The 20,985-nt window shown below is 43.9% G+C and overlaps 1 protein-coding gene across 1 annotated transcript in view; it reads left to right on the top strand.

Annotated features, from left to right (window-relative positions):
- The first annotated feature begins 4,244 nt into the window (after window positions 1-4,244).
- LOC137345205 (probable G-protein coupled receptor 139) overlaps window positions 4,245-20,985 on the top strand; it is a 61,646-nt gene continuing 44,905 nt past the window's right edge. Inside the window, exon 1 of the mRNA XM_068008667.1 lies at window positions 4,245-4,422. Within this exon, the coding sequence (XP_067864768.1) occupies window positions 4,245-4,422 (178 nt within the window). The remainder of the gene's footprint in view (window positions 4,423-20,985) is intronic.

The raw sequence follows: 20,985 nt of genomic DNA, 5'->3' as shown, positions 1-20,985 counted from the left end.
AATTACTTATCAAACATTCTCTGTGTCTGACCCAGAAGCTTAAGGCAGGATTTTAGCATCAAAAACACGTGTTTTTAAAATTCCTTTTCATGGGATGTGGGTGTGACTCGCTAGGCCAGCATTTATTGTCCATCCGTAATTGCCCTTGTGAAGGTGGTGGTGAGTCATTGATATTTAATTTTAAAATCTCAACACCGACCTCAAACTACCTTCGACCTGCCCACTTCCGGGTTTGTTGGATTTGCGACAGGGACGGGCAGTCAACCATTCCCAGGAGCTGTATTGGCAATTTAATGATTTGAATGAGATTGAATGTCTCTGATTTAATCTGTTTTACAAGTTTAACTCTGGCTGGCCAAGTTTCCCCATTCGAACCGATGCCACATGCAAAAGCTCCTGGCATAGACATTTGAAATAATCATTTTCTCCATGATCTGACTTCTCATCGGGACATAGGAGCATAAGAGCAGGAGTAGGCCATTCAACCGATCAAGCATATCCCGCCATTCAATATTTTCATGGCTGATCATCCACTTCAATGCCTTATACCCGCACTATGCTCATATCAAGACATCTGTCAATCTCTGCTTTAAACACACTCAATGACTGAGCTTCCACAACCCTCTGGGGTAGAGAATTACAAACATTCACAACCTAGTCAGTTGGAATTGGAGCCCCCACCCCTAGATCTGACTGCACACCCAAATGTTGGATATCATCACCCCAGGGATTGGAACCACAGCCAGCATGATCGGACTGCCCCCGCCCCCAAGCACTGGATCCGACTCACCTCCCTGCATCAAACCCTCCCAATTGCTTGAATTTTTCCCACATTTGGAAAGATTGATGGCCCACATAGTGTCTTAGATCAGATAACCCCCTGCCCCCATACCCTAATAGGCCCCAGACCACGCGCCAGGATATGACAACCCCTCCCTGGGGTTGGCTATCGACAGCCCAGTGATCATAGATGTTAGAGCAGGGAACCTGTCAAGGATAAAGGGGACAGTCTGTGGAGTTAAAGCTGTGAAACTCCCAGCTATTTCCCTCACCGTTGTTCATATCCAAGCTTAAACATTGGAATATAAGCAAAATACTGTAAATCTGATAAAAATTAGGAAGATATTGAACACACGCAGCAGGCCAGGCAGCATCTGCGGAGATAAAAACAAGATTTTACCTTTCAAGCTGATAGCTTTTCATCGGAGCTGTAAGATTTCAAAGCAATGACAGAGCCAGTGAAAAGTGGGGTACAGGGAATGAAAGAACAAAGGGTAAGGTCTGTGATCAGGTGCAGGTCACGGGTGATTCAACGACATATCAGATGATGGTGCAAGACAAATGGGATAATTAAAGAACAGAGGATGGGTCCAAAGGAGGGGTAAAGTTTACAGCAGAATAACAAGAGGGGAGCATGGGAAATCTGGAAAAGAAAAGGCACCACCCATCCAGAGAAGTGAGAGACATTAGTGGGTAGACTCCAATTGTATGGACCAGCCTACTAGCTGTGTACCAGTAGAACAATCCCCACTGCAAGAACCAGCCTACACCCCTCCACACCATGTGACTGTGCTTTAACCATCCTCCATTGCGAGCACAGACCATCAAAGGAAATGGCAGCTGTAGTTATAGTCTGAAGTGTTTATTCGCAGTTTTGAGTACAACAGACAATAAAAAGCCGAGCTGAAAAAAATCTACACTGTTCCTCACTGAGCTTCAGTGGAATAGGAGGTCGAGGACAGTGGGATATAGAATTAAAGTGGCAAGTGACCAGGGTTGCACTTGCAGACTGAATGGAAGAGATCCGCAAAGCAACCACTCAATCTGCATTTGCTACTCTCCCAATGTACAGAAGACTCCATTGTGAGCAGTGAATACTGTCAATAAATTGTAAGAAGTACAAGTAAATCACTGTATCACCAAGGAGGAATGTTTGGGCCTTGGACCGGAGGAAAGGAGGAGGTGAAAGGTCAAGTGTCACATCTCCTGCACTTGCACAGGAAGGTGTTAGAGGAAGGGAAGGGGGCTTTGCTGTTAACTGAGGAGGGGACAATGATGTCACAAAGTGATGGACGTGAAGAACAGGATACGAGTAGAATTTATGGTAGGTGATAGACTTAGCTGGATGTGGGAGAAGTGTGGGAGGATGCTGCTTTGAATGTGATGGTTGGTGAGATGGAAGGTGAGGACAAGAGGGAAAATAATTGTGGTGCTGGAATGGAGGGGAAGGAGTGAAGACAGTCATCAGCGTAATGGGATAGACATCGTCGAGTGCCCTGTTAACCACAGTGGAGGGGAATCTTCAGCTGAAGAATAATGAAGACATTTCAGAAGCATTGGTGTGGAAGGTAACATTGGAACAGATGGAACAGAGGTGTAGAAACTGTGAGAATGGAGCAGAGACTTTCCAAGAAGTGGGGTGGAAGGAAGTTTAATCATGGTAGCTGTGAGAGTTGGTGGGTTGTAGCAGATATTGGTGGACAGCCACTTCCCTGAAATGGTGTTCGAGACGTCGAGGGAGGGAAGGGAATGGTTAGAGATAGACCATGTGAATACAAGGAGGAGGTGGAAATGAGAAGAAAAGTTAATGAAATTTTCCAGTTTAACGCAAAAGAATGAACGACATCGGCACAGTCATCAAATTATCAGAAGAAAATGTGGATGAGGAATAGGATTAATCAAAGAATGGTCCACATATTGAACACGAAAGCAGCATAGCTAGGATCATATAGCTCCCTTAGCGACACCACTTGATTGTGGAATATCCCAATGTTTAAACTTGAGGTCCACACACAAATACTTTACACAGGGATCAGGATCTGGAACCTATGAAGGGTTCATTCCCATACCAGAACAAGAGGGAAGATCGGGGGAATGGCTTGTGAATGAAAGAAAATGAATTGATTACAAATGGGGCCCTTGGAATGTACCAGCAGACGATGGTGAAGGCAAATTGTTCGGGAAATGGCCAGGGGTCGGCAATATGTCTGTACACTGACACCAGTGACCGTGGTAATACATTCTGTTGTCCATACTGGTAATTTCATGGAAACGAAATTTTCTCTTGGCTTCTTCTTCCAGACCAGTCCGACTTAAAAAAAAATCACGGCCCTCAGTTTCACAGCTGACAGATGCTTAGAGGAGAAACAGCATGTTTGAACCTCAGCCAAGTTCATGATTTCTGGCGGGTTCCAATTTCTTTTTTTAAAGTCTGCGGAAAACAACGGAGTATCTGAAGTTTGGAAGCACTGTCTCTGTTCGAAGCACCTGTCAGCTGTGAAACTGATGGCAGCGAATTTTTTTATGATGAAGGATCAACCACATAACACTCAGCTCAGAGGTCCTGCCTTCAGCAACTGTCAGAGTGGTGTGGGGGGGGTGGGGGGGGGGGCTGGTGGCAGACATAGATAGAGGGACAGAAATGGAGAGAGAAGGGACAGACAGAGAGAGGGCAAAGAGAGAGGGCAAAGAGAGAGGGGGTAGAAAGAGACTTATAGAGTGGTCAGAGAGGGAGAGAGGGAGCAGGCAGAGAACGAGCATTGAATAGAGAGAGAGGGAGGCAAGGAGAGAGAGTATGGGATAGAAAACGAGATAGAGGGACCAAGGGGACAGAGAGAGAGGGGCACAGAGCGAGGGGATGTGAGGGAGAGAGGGAAGCAGTGAGAGAGGAGACACAGAGAGGTGGAGGGGACATGCGGGGTATAAGAAACAGGGGAGGGGGGACGACAGAGAGGAGTGGACACTGTAGATACGGCGGACCACAGAGAGGAGAGAACGCAGAGAGGGGGATCAGAGAGATAGGCGTAAACAGACAGGGAGGGGAACAGAGAGAGAGACAGAGAGAGAGTCAGGCACAGGGAGAGAGAAAGAGGAGGGAAAGCGATCATGATCACTCCTGACAGATAGACATCTGTCCGGATACTCTGCATCACTGCAACAAGTGTGAGGGCAAACAGTGACTACTTATGCAAGCAAAAGCTTCTTCATAAAACTGCACATGTGTTGTTGTTTGATTAACAGTAAGATACACGTTAATGCCTTTATCTTCACAAAATTATATCATCCGCCCCCTATATAAGACAAAAATTGGAATGCAACCCCCAGGCGAAAAGGTTGGATACCCCTGCTTCAAACCTTTAACATTTTGTTTGTAAAAAAAACTAGCAGCTAGGTTATTTTCTCACTCACGTTTAAAGGCTTGTGTTTTATAAACTCACTGTAAAATGGTAAAATTCACTTCGGGCATGTCTCGATTTCTGTGCCTGGGCCACAAGCTGAATGACATGTTGAATGTTGCTGGATTTTTACTTCTAAATGAATGTCACAATTCCGCTGCTATTCATCTGGAATCACATTGTTCCAGAACTTGTATTGAGCAGAAAACAGACAAGAAAATCCAAGGAATCTCCAGAAGTCAACACTGTAAGTTCCTCATGAGTACAGTGTAATGGGACTAAGCGATACTGGCACAAAAGGAGCTGCTGATCCATATACAGTAGTTAGTAAATACAATATAACGGATAGTGTTAACAAACCTTTATCGAGGATGAACTGTCTATGATTCTGAACGAATTATATATGTTGCATTTGAAGTTTTAAAATCTGTCTAGGAAGGCATAATACAAATTTATTATGTTTCTGTGATCATGTTGGAACCATTCATGAACTGATTATTTTTGCTGTCAGTTGGAATAAAGGACACGTTTTGCATGTATGCCAAATTTCAGTAACTGCATTGTGCACCATTTACGATTCCATTTTGAGGGCAGGTATCCTGAGTTGCCAATGTCATTTGAAAGTTTTCTGTATAAGATAATTGCATTACGTTAAAAGTGCTCCATTGGTAACAGGTAATAGGTTTGGTTTTTGCATAAATTGTTAGTCTGGAGCACAAACTTACTGATACTGACTAAACATTTTGTAACCGAATAATACATGAAAAAATAACAGCTCAATTTTTGTAGAACAGCTTTATGTTAATAATTGTCTTGTCAAAGCTGAATAGGATTTGACAGTGATTGATTGAGATATGGTGATAAGTGAATTTAAAAGAATCGCTTTTTCTGAGGAACTGAAGGGCGCGCTTCAATTGTAATTGTATTTATCAAATTTTGGACTAGCTTTGATGAGCAAATGACAATTTGTCTATGGGCGACTGCTATTTCTCTATATTACACTCCAGGACCTGGTTTAACAGACTGTCAAGATGAATAAACTAGCCTTGGCTACCTATCGTTAATCTTGCTGCCCCTTCCTGTCCCAGTCTGCTTTTCTGTTTTACATGACTCATATGAAGTACTATCTGGTTCACCTGATAAAATTTTCCTGATTTGGAGATCTCTGCCTTTTTTGTTGGCTGTCCTGTCTTCAGACAAGCAGCTGAAGATGTTGTACAAACAGAGACTATCACGGGGTAAAATGTCTTGTGACAACACCAGTTTGAGAAATGGTCTATCTTCCAGTTGCTGAGTTTTCTACTGCCTCACCTCAATGATAATGATAACAATCCTCTCCTTGAGTTTCGTGATTTATTGGATGAATTTGCACTCTTGACACAGTGTGAATCCACAATGGTCATCCAATAAGTTCTGTCTATCACCCCGTGACATGTTGTGGCTAACGATATTCTTTCAACAAAAGAAATTTGCATTGACATAGCATGCTATTTTGCTTGCTTGCTAGCGAATGCAGTTGTGTTACTCTCCATTGATGTTTGTATGCTTAGCGAAGTTATTTATAGGGAAAATGAGTTTTAATTCCGATTGTGTTTTGATGGCATCAGATTAGCTATAAAATTTAAATTCAAATTAATTGCTCCCATGTCCGTGGCTGGGTCAATAATTTTGTCAAATTTTGTGGTGCAACATGTCGGTGCCTATCCATGGAAACGACCTCATGGTGTCTTTCTGGCAGATCCCATCAACTGTGATTTGAGGACAGCTCATGGTAATTGCCTTTTGAGCAAAGAGGGGCAGACTGAAATGTACAGAAATTGAAATCGAATTTTGAATCACAGCTCCGAGCACAGAAGGAAGGAGGTCTCGTCTGTTGTGGGAGTGTCGGGGCAGAATGAACCAGTGGATGAAAATTCAGAGCCTGAAGAAGTGAGCAAAATCTCTGAGGGGAGGAGCCAACCTGTCAAATAATAGTCAATAAATTCAATGAAATACTTTAAGGTACTTAAGGTAGCAGGGGACAGATATTTGATGCCGTAATTAAAGAGAGGATAAACTCTCTGGTTCAGATGGATTACATCCACACATACTAAAAAGAGAAAGGTAGAGAAGCAGAGACACGATAATCTGTTCATTCATAATCATCAGAATTGGGAGTAGAGCAAAAGGACTGACGGACAGATAAAGTGATTCTTGTCTTTAAAACTGAAGTTTGAACAAATCCAAGGAACTATATACCAGATAGCATAACGTCAGTGGTAGGAAAGATAATGTAACCCTTATTCAAAAATGTAACTGAAAAACTGAATGAAGAGTCATAATATATTCCAAAGGGAAAATCATACTTAACCAATCTTAAAGAATACTTTTAATAATATCAGAAAGACATAATACAGTTGATGAAATATACATTGATTTTCGAAAAGTCTTCGAAAGGGAAGCACGCAGCAATTGGACTTCGGGGACAAGCAATAGAATGGACAGCAAGTTGGCTGCAGTAACAGAAAACAGGGAGTAGGGATTAAAAGTATTCACTCATATTGGTGGGAAGTGAGAAATCGTGATACACTCGGTTCAGTTCTGGGAACACCGTCGTTCACCATTTAAATAAAAGATTCGGACTCGGGAAGCAGAAGCAATATTTCAAAATTTACAAGGAAAGCCAAATTGAGAGAACAGTTAGTATAGAGGAAGAATGCAGCAACAAAACTGAAGATATTGTTAATGATAATTTATACACTTGCACAATGTAATTTAAATGGTAAATTATTTTCAATATATCTAAGCGTGAGCTGCTGAATTTTGGTGAAAGATAAATCTTCCCAAATATTCCTTCGAAAGTAAGTCTGTGAATGAGGAAGAGGGGAAAGGGGTTCAGAGGGCAGATTCACAAATCATTGAAAGCAGCAACATAGGTTAATAGGGCAATACATGTGAAAATAAAACACTGGAATTCATTTCTAGAGGAATGGAAACGAAAAAGCAAAGATGTTTTATTAAACTAATGTAGTACCTCGGTTATGCAACACTTAGCATATCATGCACAATTCTGGTCCCCATTTTACCAAAAAAGAGAAAGTGGAGGCGGTGCAATTATTCTAACCAGGATGATACCAGAACTGAGAGAAGTTTAGTATTTATTTCAGCATTAAGAGTTCACTAATGTTATTATTTACTGTCCTCAGTCTGATCTCTGCATTATGAACACCCGAAAATAGGTTCCTCAATTATAGATGTCGCTTTTCACAGGCATGCGTCTCAATGGGCTCAGATTGGTGTCAAGATTCAGAATCATAGATGGGAACTAGTCCATCCAAATGTAATCAGTTACAGAAGTGGATGATTCAAATAACAGAGCCCAATATTTAATCGGTGTATCTGCAAGATAATAAAATTCAGCATCATGAGCAACAGATTCTCAGGACTGTGTTTCAGGAAGGGGATTAATCAACATTAAACTAAAGTGCTTACAGTAGTTATACTCAGAATATGTCATTATTTGGAGGATTTCAATACTGTAAGTGCTGTCCTGATGATTTTTTTAGCTGTCAGTAAATGTTTTATCTCTGTTTCTGTTGGAGAAGCTCAATAGGAAACAGAGAAATATCAATGCAATTGAGTTTATACACTTCTTACCGAACATCAACAAATATCTTCCACTTTTCAACTAATTGCATTCGTAGAACACGGAGACAGCTCAATGGAGTGGAGACATCAGTTACCTGAAACAATCATTTCAAAAGAGAATGGACTGGGCACCTATACTCAGTGCAATCCAATAGTGACAGATTCTCCCAGTAATACATAGCTCCGGGGTCAGGTGTTTCACTCAGCCCAGTGACCACACTCATTACAGTTCTACGGTGACGGATGCTCCAGTAATGCATGGTCACTGGGGTCAGATGTTTCCCTCCAATTAGTGAAGCACACTGATTTTGACTTTACAGTAACTGATACTCCCACGAATGTCTTCAATAAGAGAGTTGATTTTGCCGGGGACTATACAACATCACTGCATTCCACCAAATGCAACAACGTGATAATTCAGAGAGTCTGTCAGTTACAAACTGAAGTTTATTATCAGTTGAGACAATAGAATGAAACCACAGAGAAATTCAAGATATTTGACTTAAAATGATGTCACTGATCGGTTGTCTTGACAGTAGTGACTACTAGACCAGCATATAACATTATCAGTCACAGAGTAAAACCATACAGCAGCTCACATACAGTTTTAAACAATTTCTATAATTATAGTCACTTACCAGGTACACCAACGACGGCAAGAAATATGTAATATATTTTTTTGATACTGTCAATTGGCTGATCAATTTTATCTGAGTGATCTGTCAGTTCATGCTGCAGGCAATTTTTGTGAATTAAACTCTGAAGCAATACATTCCCAGACACTGTAATTTATACCCTGTGGAATCTCCACAGGGATCCTGAGGTTGCCATATTGTTCAAATTTCTTTTTCCCTAATTGAACAGATTACAGCATCAAGTCCAGTCCATGTTGTGATAGAATATATTAATTTATGAGTTTGACTGGAAAATTTCAAAGGCTTCACAATTCTGATTAAATTAATTGACTGATTAAAACTCGAAGCTGTTTTCTCCCAACAATGAGGTTGTTCTTTCAAACACCATCAGTTCCATCTTTCGATCTCAAGCTGTTTCATTGATATCCTCACTCGATTGCAGTTTGCCTACTAAAGAGCAGATTGCGGCCATCATCCGTCTGTGCCTTGAGCTGCACGTGCTCATTGTGAAGCACTGAAAATTAAGATTGGAGGCAGCGAAAATCCAGGAATCCTTCACCGTCTCATTGACAAGAGTTTTCAGATGTTCCCTGGAAGTGCAGAGTGGGGAGTAGACACCAGAAATGGACAGGCAAACCAGAGAGAGAAATACACTATCTCACACCATATCTGAACAATCAGAATAAATTCAGCAACAGGAGCCTATTGAGCTCCGCCAGCCTGTTACACAGACACAGGAGGCGGCCATTTAGCCCTTCAAGTATCCCAGAGAGGAACAGGAGGAGGCTACTAAACCCCTCGAACCTGTTACACAGGAACAATAGGAGGCCAATCCAGCTCCTCGAGTCTGTTAGGGGAACAGGAGGAGGCCTTTCAGTCCACTCGAACCTTTAATGCAGAAACAGGTGGAGGCCATTCTACCCCCTTTAGCCTGTTAAACGGAAACTGGAGGTGGCATTCAGTCCCTCGACCCCGTTAAACAATAACAGGAGGTGGCCATTCAGCTGCTCGTGCCTGTTAGACATAAACAGGAGAAGCACTATTCAGACACACAAGCCTGTTACAGAAGACAGGGAGGAGGTCATTCAGCCCACTCGATCCTATTACATAGGAAAAGAGGAGACCATTCAGCCCCTCCAGCTTGTTACTAAAGAATACAGCAGGCTATTCATCCCCTCGAGCCTGTTACACAGGTTCAACAGACAAACACTTAACCCCTGGAGCCTGCTCCATCTTTTGATGGAAGCTGCCGGGGGAAAGGAAGAAATTGCGGGATAGATGAGTGTTCTAATGCGACAGAGGGTCTCTCGGCAGGAAGGAGTGGCCATGGATTTTTTTGCCTCCTTCTGCGAGGGCAAACCCGACTTTGGTATAATACATCAGTACTGACCCTCTGACAGTGTAGTGTTCCCTCAGTACTACATCTTTAACAGTGCAGCACTCCCTCAATACTGACACTCTTACAGTGCAGCATTCCCTCAGTACTGACCCTCCAATAGTGCAACACACCCTCAGTACTGACCCACATACAGTGCATTACTCCCTAAGTTCTGCCCTCTGCCGATGCAGCTCTCCCTCTGCGTTGAACCTCCGACAGTGTAATTCTCTCTGAGTGATGACCCTCCAACTGTGAAGCACTCCTTCAGTACAGACGCTCCTTCAATGCATCACTCCCATGGTACTAACCCTCTGACAATGTGAGAATCCCTCAGTACTAATTATAATCTTCTTCTTTGGCCTCCTTGTCTCGGGAGACAATGGGTAAGCGCCTGGAGGTGGTCAGTGGTTTGTGGAGCAGCGCCTGGAGTGGCTATAAAGGCCAATTCTAGAGTGACAGACTCTTCCACAGGTGCTGCAGAAAAAATTTGCTTGTCGGGGCTGTTACACAGTTGGCTCTCCCCTTGCGCTTCTGTCTATTTTCCTGCCAACTGCTAAGTCTCTTCAATTCACCAATTCAATTCTCTTCAATTCACTAATTATAATGGTAAACCTAAAACTGGGGAGATTTGTACACAATACATTGAATGTGGCAGGCCAGGTAGAGAGGGCTGCTTAAAATGCATACTGGATCCTAAGATTGATAAATAGAGCAACACCTTGCAAAAACATGAAAATTATACTAAACATTAATAAAACACTGATTATGTACTGCTGGATTATTGTATCCAATTTAGGAAGGATGTCAAATTCATGGAGAGGGTGCGAGATGAGATTGGCCAGAATGATTCCAAGGATGAGAACATTCAGTTAATATAGAGAGACTGGATACTCTGGGACTGTTCTCCTTAGTAGAGATGGTTAAGAGGAGATTTAATGGAGGCTTACAAAATCATGAGGGGTCTTGACAGAGTAAATAAGGATAAACTGCTTCCAGTGAAAGGATGGTCAGTAACCAAAGGACACAGATTTAGGATAATTGGCAAAAGAACCAGAGGGGGAGATGAGGAAAATTCTTTTATGGCGAATTGTTGTGATCAGGAATGTATCGCTTCAACGAGTGGTGGAAATAGATTCAGTAGTAACTTTCAAAAGAGGAATTGGATAAACTTGAACGTGAAAAATCGACAGTGCGATGGTGGGAAATCATTGGAAGTGTGAGAGGAACTGAATAGCTCTTTCAAAGAACCAGCACAGGCTCGCAGGGCTAAATAAGGTATGATTCAGCTTTTGGGTATATTAATAAGCGTGAGAGAGAACTCTGGGTTCAAAGTGACACACCCAAGGCAGGGACTAGTGGAGGACTCAATTTTGAGTGACACACTAGTTGTATATGGTGAGATCAGGCAGAGGTGAAGATTAAAGTGGAGGGTTCCCAGTGCAACCGCCTTCGGAATCACTGAACCCGCACAGCCACTGAACAAACCATGCAATATCTCACTCCACGCACCCTCTCAAAGTTCTGCAGTACACATAATTAGTAATACTTCATCGCATTGATGGTCACAGTTGCACCAGACAGATTACTATCCCAAGTAAGCATTGTAACCGTTCAGTTTCGAAAGTGGTATCTGTACAAGATGGACGGATTGCACCTGAACAGGAACGGGACCAACATCTGTGCAGGGAAGTTTGCTGGTGCTGCTGGTGGTGGGGTGGGGTCGGGGTGGGGTGGGGGGTGGGGTGCGGTGGGTTAAACTAATTTGACAGGGGAATGGGATACAGAGTGGAGGCACAGTAGGGAGTGAATCACAGTCAAACACACAGGAAAAACCAGATCATTCTGGAAGGCAGAGAAAATATAGACTTGTGAAGGCACAAGCGAATAATGCAAGGCTGGATTGCATCTAGTTTAACGTAACGAGTCTTACAGGTAAGGCAGATGAATTGAGGGTGTTGATTAACAAATGGGAACATGACATTATTGTTATCACAGGACATAGTTGAAGGAAGTGCAACTCTGGAAGCTCAAGTTCCAGGGAATAGAATCTTCTGGCATGAGTGGGGAGGGCGGGGTGGGGGGGGTGGGTGGTGGTGGGGTGGTAAAAGGGGATGTGGCATTACACGATTGATCAAGGAGTCGATTACTGCAGTAAAGAGGGATGATATCTCTGAAGGTTCCTCAAATGAGGCCAAATGGGTAGAACTTAAAAGACAAAAATCACTTTTCTGGGAGTGTACTACAGGCCTTCAAACAATCAGGGAGACATAGAGGAGCAGATATGTAGGCAAATCTCAGAGAGGTGCAAAAATAATATGGAAATAATAGTACGACAGTTCAACTTCCCAATATCAACTGGGATCGTCTTAGTGCAAAAGACTTAAAGGGGGCAGAATTCTTAAAGTGCATTCAGGAGAGCTTTTTGAGCCAGCACGTAGTAAGTCCAACAAAAGAAGGGGCGGTACTGGACCAAATCTTAGGAAATGAAGCTGGACAAGTGGTAGAGGTGCCAGTGGGAGGACGGAATTTTGGGGAATTCAATTTAATTAATAAATTTGGAATTAAAAGCTAGTCTAATTAAGGCCATGAAAACATTGTCGATTGTTGTAAAAACCCATCTGATTCACCAATGTCCTTCAGGGAAGGAAATCTGCTGTCCTGGTCTGGTCTACATGTGACTCCAGACCGACAGCCACGTGCTTAACCTTTACTTGCCCTCTAAACTTGCCGAACAAGCCACTCAGTTGTACCTAACCGCTACGAATCCAATAAAAAGGAAGGAAACTGGACGGATTACCCGGCATCGATCTAGTCACTGGAAATGACAACAGCAAACCCAGCTCTGTCTACCCTGCAAAGTCCTACTTACTAACATCTCGGGGCTTGTGCCAAAGTTGGGAGAACTGTCGCACAAACCGGTCAAGCAACAGCCAGACATAGACACACTCAAGGAATCATACTTTACAGACAATGTCCCAGATAATGCAATCACTATCCCTGGGTATGTCCTGTCCCACCGGCAGGACAGACCCAGCAGAGGTGGTGGCACAGTGGTAAACAGTAGGGAGGGAGTTGCCCTGGGAGTCCTCAACATCGACTCCGGACCCCATGAAGTCTCATGGCATCAGGTCAAATATGGGCAAGGTAACCTCCTGCTGATTACCACCTACCGTCCACCCTCAGCTGATGAGTCAGTACTCCTCCATAATGAGCACCATTTAGAGGAAGCACTGAGTGTGGCAGGGGCGCAAAATGTATTCTGGGTGGGGAACTTCAATATCCATCATCAAGAGTAGCTCGGTAGCACCACTACTGACCGAGCTGGCCGAGTACTAAAGGACATAGCTTCTAGACTGGGTCTGCGGGAGGTGGTGGGGGAACCAACACGGGGGAAAAAACATACTTGACCTTGTCCTCACCAATCTGCCTGCTGCAGATGTCCATGACAGTATTGTTAGGAGTGACCACCTCACAGTCCTTGTGGAGACAACGTCCTGCCTTTACATTGAGGATACCGTCCATCGTGTTGTGTGGCACTGTCACCGTGCTAATTGGGATTGATTTCTAATAGATCTAGCAATGCAAAACTGAGCATCCATGAAGCGCTGTGGGCCATCAGCAGCAGCAGAATTGTACTCAACCACAATCTGTAACCTCATGGCCCGGTATATCCCCCACTCTACCATTACCATCGAACCAGGAGACTGGTTCAATGAAGAGTGCAGGAGGGCATGCCAGGAGCAGCACCAGGCATAGCTCAAAATGAGGTGTCAACCTGGTGAAGCTACAATCCAGGACTACTTGCATGCCAAACTGCATAAGCAGCAGGCAATAGACATAGCTAAGCGATCACATAACCAACGGATCAGATCTAAGCTCTGCAGTCCTGCCACAGCCAGTCGTGAATGGTGGTGGTCAATTAAACAACTAACTGGAGGAGGTGGCTCCACAAATATCCCCATCCTCAATGATGGGGGAGCACAGCACATCAGTGCGAAAGATAAGGCAGAAGCATTTGCAACAATTGTCAACCAGAAGTGCCAAGTTGATGATCCATCTCGGCCCCCTCCTTAAGTCCCCAGCCTTACAGATGCCAGACATCAGCCAAATCGATTCACTCTGCGTGATATCAAGAAACAATTGAAGGCACTGGATACTGCAAAGGCTATGGGTTCTGACAATATTCCGGCAATAGCACTGAAGACCTGTGCTCTGGAACTTGCTGCACCCTAGCCAAGCTGTTCCAGTATAGCTACAACACTGGCATCTACCCAGTAATGTGGAAAATTGCCCAGGTATGTCCTGTACCAAAAGCAGGACAAGTCCAAACCGGCCAATTACCGCCCCATTAGTCTACTGTCAATCAGCAGTAAAGTGATGGAAGTTGTCATCAACACTGCCATCAAAAAGCACTTGCTTAGCAATAACCTGCTCAGTGATACTCAGTTTGGTTCCGCCAGGGCCACTCAGCTCCTGACCTCATTACCGCCTTGGTTCAAACTTGGATAAAAAAGCTGAACTCAAGAGGTGAGGTGATTGTGACTGCCCTTGATATCAAGGCAGCATTTGACAGAGTATGGCATCAAGGAGCCCCAGCAAAATTGAGGTCAATGGGAATCAGGGGAAAACTCTGCTGGTTGGAGTCATAGCTAGTGCAAAGGAAGATGGCTGTGGTTGCTGGAGGTCAATCGTCTGAGCTCCAGGACATCACTGCAGGAGTTCCTCAGAGTAGTTTCCTAGGCGCAACCATCTTCAGCTTCTTCATCAATGACCTTTTTCAATCATGAGGTCAGAACTGCGGATGTTTGCTAATGATTGCAGAATGTTCAGCATCATTCATGACTCCTCAAATACTGGCGCAGTCCGTGTAGAAATGCAGCAAGACCTGGACAATATCCAGGCTTGGGTTGATAAGCGGCAAGTTAAATTCGTGCCACACAAGTGCCAAGCAATGACCATCTCCAACAACAGAGAATCTAACCGTCTCCCCATGGCATTCAATGGCATTGTCATCACTGAATCCCCCGCCATCCGCATCCTAGGGGCTACCATTGACCAGAAACTGAATTGGAGTAGCCATATAAATACCGTGGCTACGAGCAGGTCAGAGACTAGGAATCCTGTGGCGAGTAACTCACCTCCTGGCTCCCCAAAGCCTCTCCACCATCGACAAGGCACAATTGAGCAGTGTGATGGAATACTCTCCGCTTGCCTGGATGGGTCCAGCTCCAACATCACTCAAGAAGCTCGACAGCATCCAGAACAAAGCCTGCTTTATTCGCACACCATCCACAAACAATCACTCCCCTCACCACAGACGCACAGTGGCAGCATTGTGTAACGTCTGCAAGATGCACTGCAGCAAGACACCAAGGCTCCTTGGGCAGCACCTTCCAAACCCGCGACCTCTTTTACCTCGAAGGGCAAGAGCAGCAGATGCATGGGAACATCACCATCTGCAAGTTTCCCTCCAAGTCAGACACGATCCTGACTTGGAACTATATCACCGTTCCTTCACTGTCGCTGGGTTAATATCCTGGAAATCCCTTCACAACAGCACTGTGGGTGTACCTACCCCACATGGACTGCAACGGTTCTAGAAGGCAGCTCACCACCACCTTCTCAAGGGCAATGAGGGACGGGCAATAAATGCTGGCATAGCGAGTGACGCCCACATCCCATGAATGAATTAAAAAAGGGATAGTGACCATAATGCTGTAAGATTTAAGGTAATTATTGAGAAGGACAAAGATGGAGGGGAAATAAAGGTACTGAATTGGGGGAGGCCGATCTCAATATGAGAAAACAGGATCGGGCCAAAGTCGACTTGGACGAGCTACTTGTAGGGAAATGTACATCAAACCAGTGGGAATCATTCAAAAAGAAATTAGTGAGAAATCAGAGTCTATATGTTCCTGTAAAGTTGGAGGGTAGAACCAACAAATCCAGGGAATGCTGGATGTCAAGGAGATTCGAGGATTGGATATGGAAAAAAAAGGAGCCTTATGACAGATTGTGAGAGTGAAAAGCTGTAGATTTCCTAGAGGAGTATAGCAAGTGTGTGTGTGTGGGGGGGGGGGTGTGATGGGGGGGGGGGGGGAGAGTGGCGGGGGAGCGGTGGGGAGGTGCTTAAAAAAGAAATTAGGGGAGCGAAGAGGCGCCATGATAAAACACTGGTGGACAAGATAAAGAAAAATCTCAAGGCATTTTATGGGTATATTTAAGGCAAGCGGATAACCAGGGAAAGAGTAGGGCCCATTAGGGGCCAAAGTGACAACCTGTGTGTGGAGCCAGAGGACGTAGGTGAGGTTTTAAATGATTACTTTACATCTGTATTCACTTTGGTGAAGTACGATGAAGGTATAGAGATCAGGGAGGGGGATTGTGATATACTTGAACCAATTAGCGTTGCAAGGGAGGAGGTATTAGCGGTTTTAGCGGGCTGAAAAGTGGATAAATCCCCATTCCCAGATGAAATTTATCCCAGGCTGCTTTGTCAGGCAAGGGAGGAAATTACAGGGGCTCTGACACAAAGTTTCAAATCCTCTCTGGCAACAGGCGAGGTGCCAGACATCTGGAGGACAGTGAATATGTACTATTGTTCAAGAAGGGTAGTAGGTATAAACCAGGTAATAACAGAGCAGAGAGTCCAACATCAGTGGTCGGGAAACGATTGGAAAAAATTCTGAGGGACAGGACTAATCTCCATTTGGAGAGGCTGGAATTAATCAAGAATGGTCAGCAAGGTTTTGTCAGGGGGATATCAGTCTAACAAATATGATTGAATTTTTCAAGGAGGTGACTAGTGTGCAGATGAGGGTAAAGTGGTTGAAGTAGTCTAGATGGACTTCAGTAAGGCTTTTGCTAAAGTCCCGCATGGAGATTGGTTATGAAAGTATGAGTCTATGGGATCCAGGGCAATTTGGCAAATTGGATACAAAATTGGCTTCGTGGCAGGAGGCAGAGGGTGATAGTCGAGGGCTTTTTTTTGATTGGAAGCCTGTGAGCAGTGGTGTGCGCAAGGAAAAGCGCTGGGACCCTTACTGTTTGTAGTGTACATTGATGCTTCAGACGTGAATATAGGAGGTATGATTAACAAGTTCACAGATGACACCAAAATTTGTGGTGTCATAAATAGTGAGGAGGAAAGCCTTAGAGTACAGGACAATATGGATGGTCTGGTAAGATGGGTGGGGCAGTGGCAAATGGAATTTAATCCTGAGAAGTGTGAGGTAATACATTTTGATAGGACTAACAATTCAAGGGAATATACAATGGATGGTGGGACCCTCGGAAGAACAGTGAGTCAGAGGGACCTTGGTGCACTTATCCATATATCACTAAATGCAGCAGAGGTAGCTAAGGTCGTTATGAAGGCATATGGGATACTTGCCTTTATTAGCTGAGGCTTAGAATATAAGAGAGGAGAGGTTATGATGGAGCTGTATAAAATTCTTGTTTGGCCAGAGCTGTAATATTGTGTACAGTTCTGGTCGCCAAACTGTCAGAAGGATTTGATTACAGTGGAGACGGTGCAGAGGATATTCACCAGGATGTTGCCTGGTTTGGAGTATTTCAGCTTTGAAGAGAGACTTGATAGGCTGGCATGGTTTTCCTTAGAGCAGGGAAGGCAGAGTGGGGACCTGATCGAGTCATATACAAAATTATGAGCGACATAGATATGATAGATAGGAAGAAACTTTTTTTCCCTTAGCGGAGGTGTTATTGACAAAATTTAAGGTAAAGGACAGGAAGTTTAGAGGAGATTTGATGAAAGCAGTTTTCACACAAAGGGTGGCTGGAATCTAGAACACACTAACTGAAGGGGTGGCAGAGGCAGGAACTCTCACAACATTTAAGATGTCTTTAGATGAACATTTGAAACATCATAGCCCACAAGGCGACGGGCGAAGTGCTGGAAAATCGGATTAAAATAGATAGGTGCTTGATGCCCGGCACGATGGGCCAAAGGTTTCCGTGCTGTATAACTCGAAGACTCTAATTTCACCTGGAGCGGGAAATAAAGAGAGAGAGTCACAATAAGACTGTTCCCCCCCTTTTTTGATGGAGACAGCGTAGAGGGAGCTGAACTCTGCATGTAACCGTTTATTTTAATTTCTGTCCCTGCCCCAGAAGTGCTTGATGTGACAGTCTGGAGGGAGCTTTATTCTGTTGTTATGGAAGTGAATCTATTTTTAAAATTTTTTTGAGGATTCCTATGTTAGAATTGTGGACATTGGTTTATTTGGGAAAACTGAAAATACTCCATTGATCTTTTTTTAAACAAGGGTCATTTGTTTGAAAACAAACCTTTTTTACTGGATATTTCATGCCTTACGTTCAATAAACAACAGAAACCTCAGTGATTTTGGGAGAGAGGTTTACCAAGAAGTGACGTGCCAAGATTTAAAGTGGTCAGGAGGTTCTGTCTTGCTGTTTGGGATTTTTCTTCTGAGATATTGTTTCATTCAATGGCGGTGTGGACAGTGCTTGAAGGCAGTTGGAAATCTGCCTGCTGAACAGATAAGAAGCCAGTTCATCTTTCTCTACCTGTCCGAAAAATCTGTGGATCCAGTGTTGAAAAATTGATGCCCCTGATGCCACAGTTCTCCTGGAAAGACTATGAGACTTCTTCGAGAACTCTCCAGAATGAACTGCTCCAGACAGGATCCTCGTGAACAGTCTCTGTATATCCAGACACCAGACCAAAAGGAATAACTAATTTCCTTACATATTCTTTCTTTGTTTCTTCAAGAATTAGCAGATATTTGGCCAAAGAATATTTCTTGTACAAGAGACCTGCACAGAAAATGTCTTTATTTGTCAGTTCGTTGGTGTGCCTGTGTGTGTGAGGGGTTCAGGTAAAGAAAAAAGAACTTTCACATTTCAATCTGTGTGTGAATGCTTTGCTTCATGACTGGATAAGCCTTGCTTTACAATAAACTGATAATTTTGTTGTTTATTAAAGAAACCTGGTTGGTGTATTTTATTCAGCGATAGAGAGTAGTGTAAATGATTGACCATATCAGGATCTGGGTAAAGATCTACACTTATCTTTTAACCTGTGGAGAAGTGGAACTAGAAAAGGCAGTGCACTCTTCCCACCCTGGTTATAACATATAATTGGGGCTGTGTGCGTTACAACCCAAAGCCGACGACATTCAATTGTGTGTGGGATAACAATAGTTGAATAGAGGAAATGTTAAAAACCACCTTTCTTGTGCATTAAGGTAAAGTTTACACAAACACGATGCATTTGTCAGTTGCCTCGACCTTGCTGGGGAAGGAACATTTATCCCTGTGTTGTCTGACATATTTAACCAAGGATAGTTGAAAGGAATTGATAGAAATGTTGCTGTTAGAGTTAAAATCAGGGTCTAAGAAAGCAGACATGATTGAGGTAATGGCCAACATTTGAAATTGGAAGAAGGAAAAGGCAATCCTGATGGTAGTTTAGTTGAACTTGCTAAAATTCTGTTGCAGATTTTTTCTTTTATTCATCTGGAGGACGTGGGCGTCGCTGGCTAGGCCAGAATTTATTGCCCATCCCTAATTGCCCTTGAGAAGGTGGTGGTGAGCTGCCTTCTTGAACCGCAACAGACCTTCGGGTGTACTGTTCGGAAGAGAGTTCCAGGATTTTGCCTCAGCAACAGTGAAGGAACGGCGATATAGTTGCAAGTCAGGATCATGTGTGGCTTGGATGGAAGCTCGCAACTGGTGGTTTTACCATGCATCTGCTGCCCTTGTCCTTCTCGGGGTGGCAGAAGTTGCGGATTTGTGAGGTGCTGCTAAATGAGTCTCGCTGAGTTCCACAGTGCATCTTTTAGATGGTACACACTCCTGCAAATGTGTGTCTGTAGTGGAGCGAGTGACTGGCGAAGGTGGTGGATGTGGTGACAACCAAGTGGACTGCTTTATCCTGGACGGTGTCGACCTTCTGGAGTGTAGTTGGAGCTGCATCCATCCAGAAAAGTGGAGAGTATTCTATCACACTCATGACTTGTGCCTTGTAGATGATTGACGGGCATTGGGGAGACAGGAGGTGAGTTACTCGCCGAATAATTCCCAGCCACTGACCTGCTCTTGTAGCCATAGCATTTATGTGCCTGGTCCCGTTCTGTTTCTGGTCAAAAGTGACCCCCAGGATGTTGAGAGTGTGGGTTTGGCGATAGTAATGCCATTGAACATCAAGGGGAGAGGGTTAGATACACTTTTGTTTGAGATGGTCATTGCGTGGCACTTGTCTGGCATGAATGTAACTTTCAACGTATCAGCCGAAGCCTAGATGTTGCCAAGGTCTCGCTGCATATGGACACGGGCTGCTTCAATATCTGAGGAGTGGTGAATGGTGCTGAACATTGTGCAATCATTAGTGAACATCCTCACTTCTGACCTTATGACTGAAGGAAGGTTATTGATGAAGCAGCTGAAGATAGTTGGGCCGAGGACACGACCCTGAGCAACTCCTTCAGTGATATACTGGAACGGAAATGATTGGCTTCCAACAACCACAACCATCTTCATTTGTGCTGGGTATGGCTCCAACCAGCTGAGAGTTTTCTCCCTGATTCCCATTGACTCCAGTTTTGCTCGGGCTCCGTGATGCCATTTTCGATAAAATGTTGCCTTGATGTCAAGGATAGTAACTCTCACCTCACTCCCACATGTTGGTGAGCAGGACTTTGCTGGCAGGGTCGACTTTGCCGTTGTCATTGCTGAGTTTGCCATTGTCATTTCCAGTGATGAAGTCGATGATGGGTGGTCCATCCAGTTTCATTCCTAATTGTCTTCATAGCAGTTAGATACAACTGAATGTCTTTCTAGGCCATTTCGGAGGGCTGTTAAAAGTCATCAACATTGCTGTGGATCTGGAGACACATGTAGGCTTTACCAGGTGAGGGCAGCAGATTTCCTTCCCTGAAGGACATTAGTGAACCAGACTGGTTTTTACAGCAATTGGCAGTGGTTTCATGGCTAGTTTTTTAATTCCAGATTTATTATTTGAATTCAGATACCACCATCTGCCGCGGTGGAATTCGAACCCATTCCCTCAGAGTTATAACTTGGGTATCTGGATTATTAATCCAGTGACAACAGCAGGACGCGATCGCCACCCCTTGTTGTTGACCATTCAGTGAAAGGACGCTGGTATGTTGTTTAAAAACATCCT

Source organism: Heterodontus francisci, chromosome 28, assembly GCF_036365525.1.
Source record: "Heterodontus francisci isolate sHetFra1 chromosome 28, sHetFra1.hap1, whole genome shotgun sequence".
NCBI classification, from domain to species: Eukaryota; Metazoa; Chordata; class Chondrichthyes; order Heterodontiformes; family Heterodontidae; genus Heterodontus; species Heterodontus francisci.
Note: the sequence above shows the minus strand (reverse complement) of the source record. Positions and strands in the feature narration are given on the sequence as shown.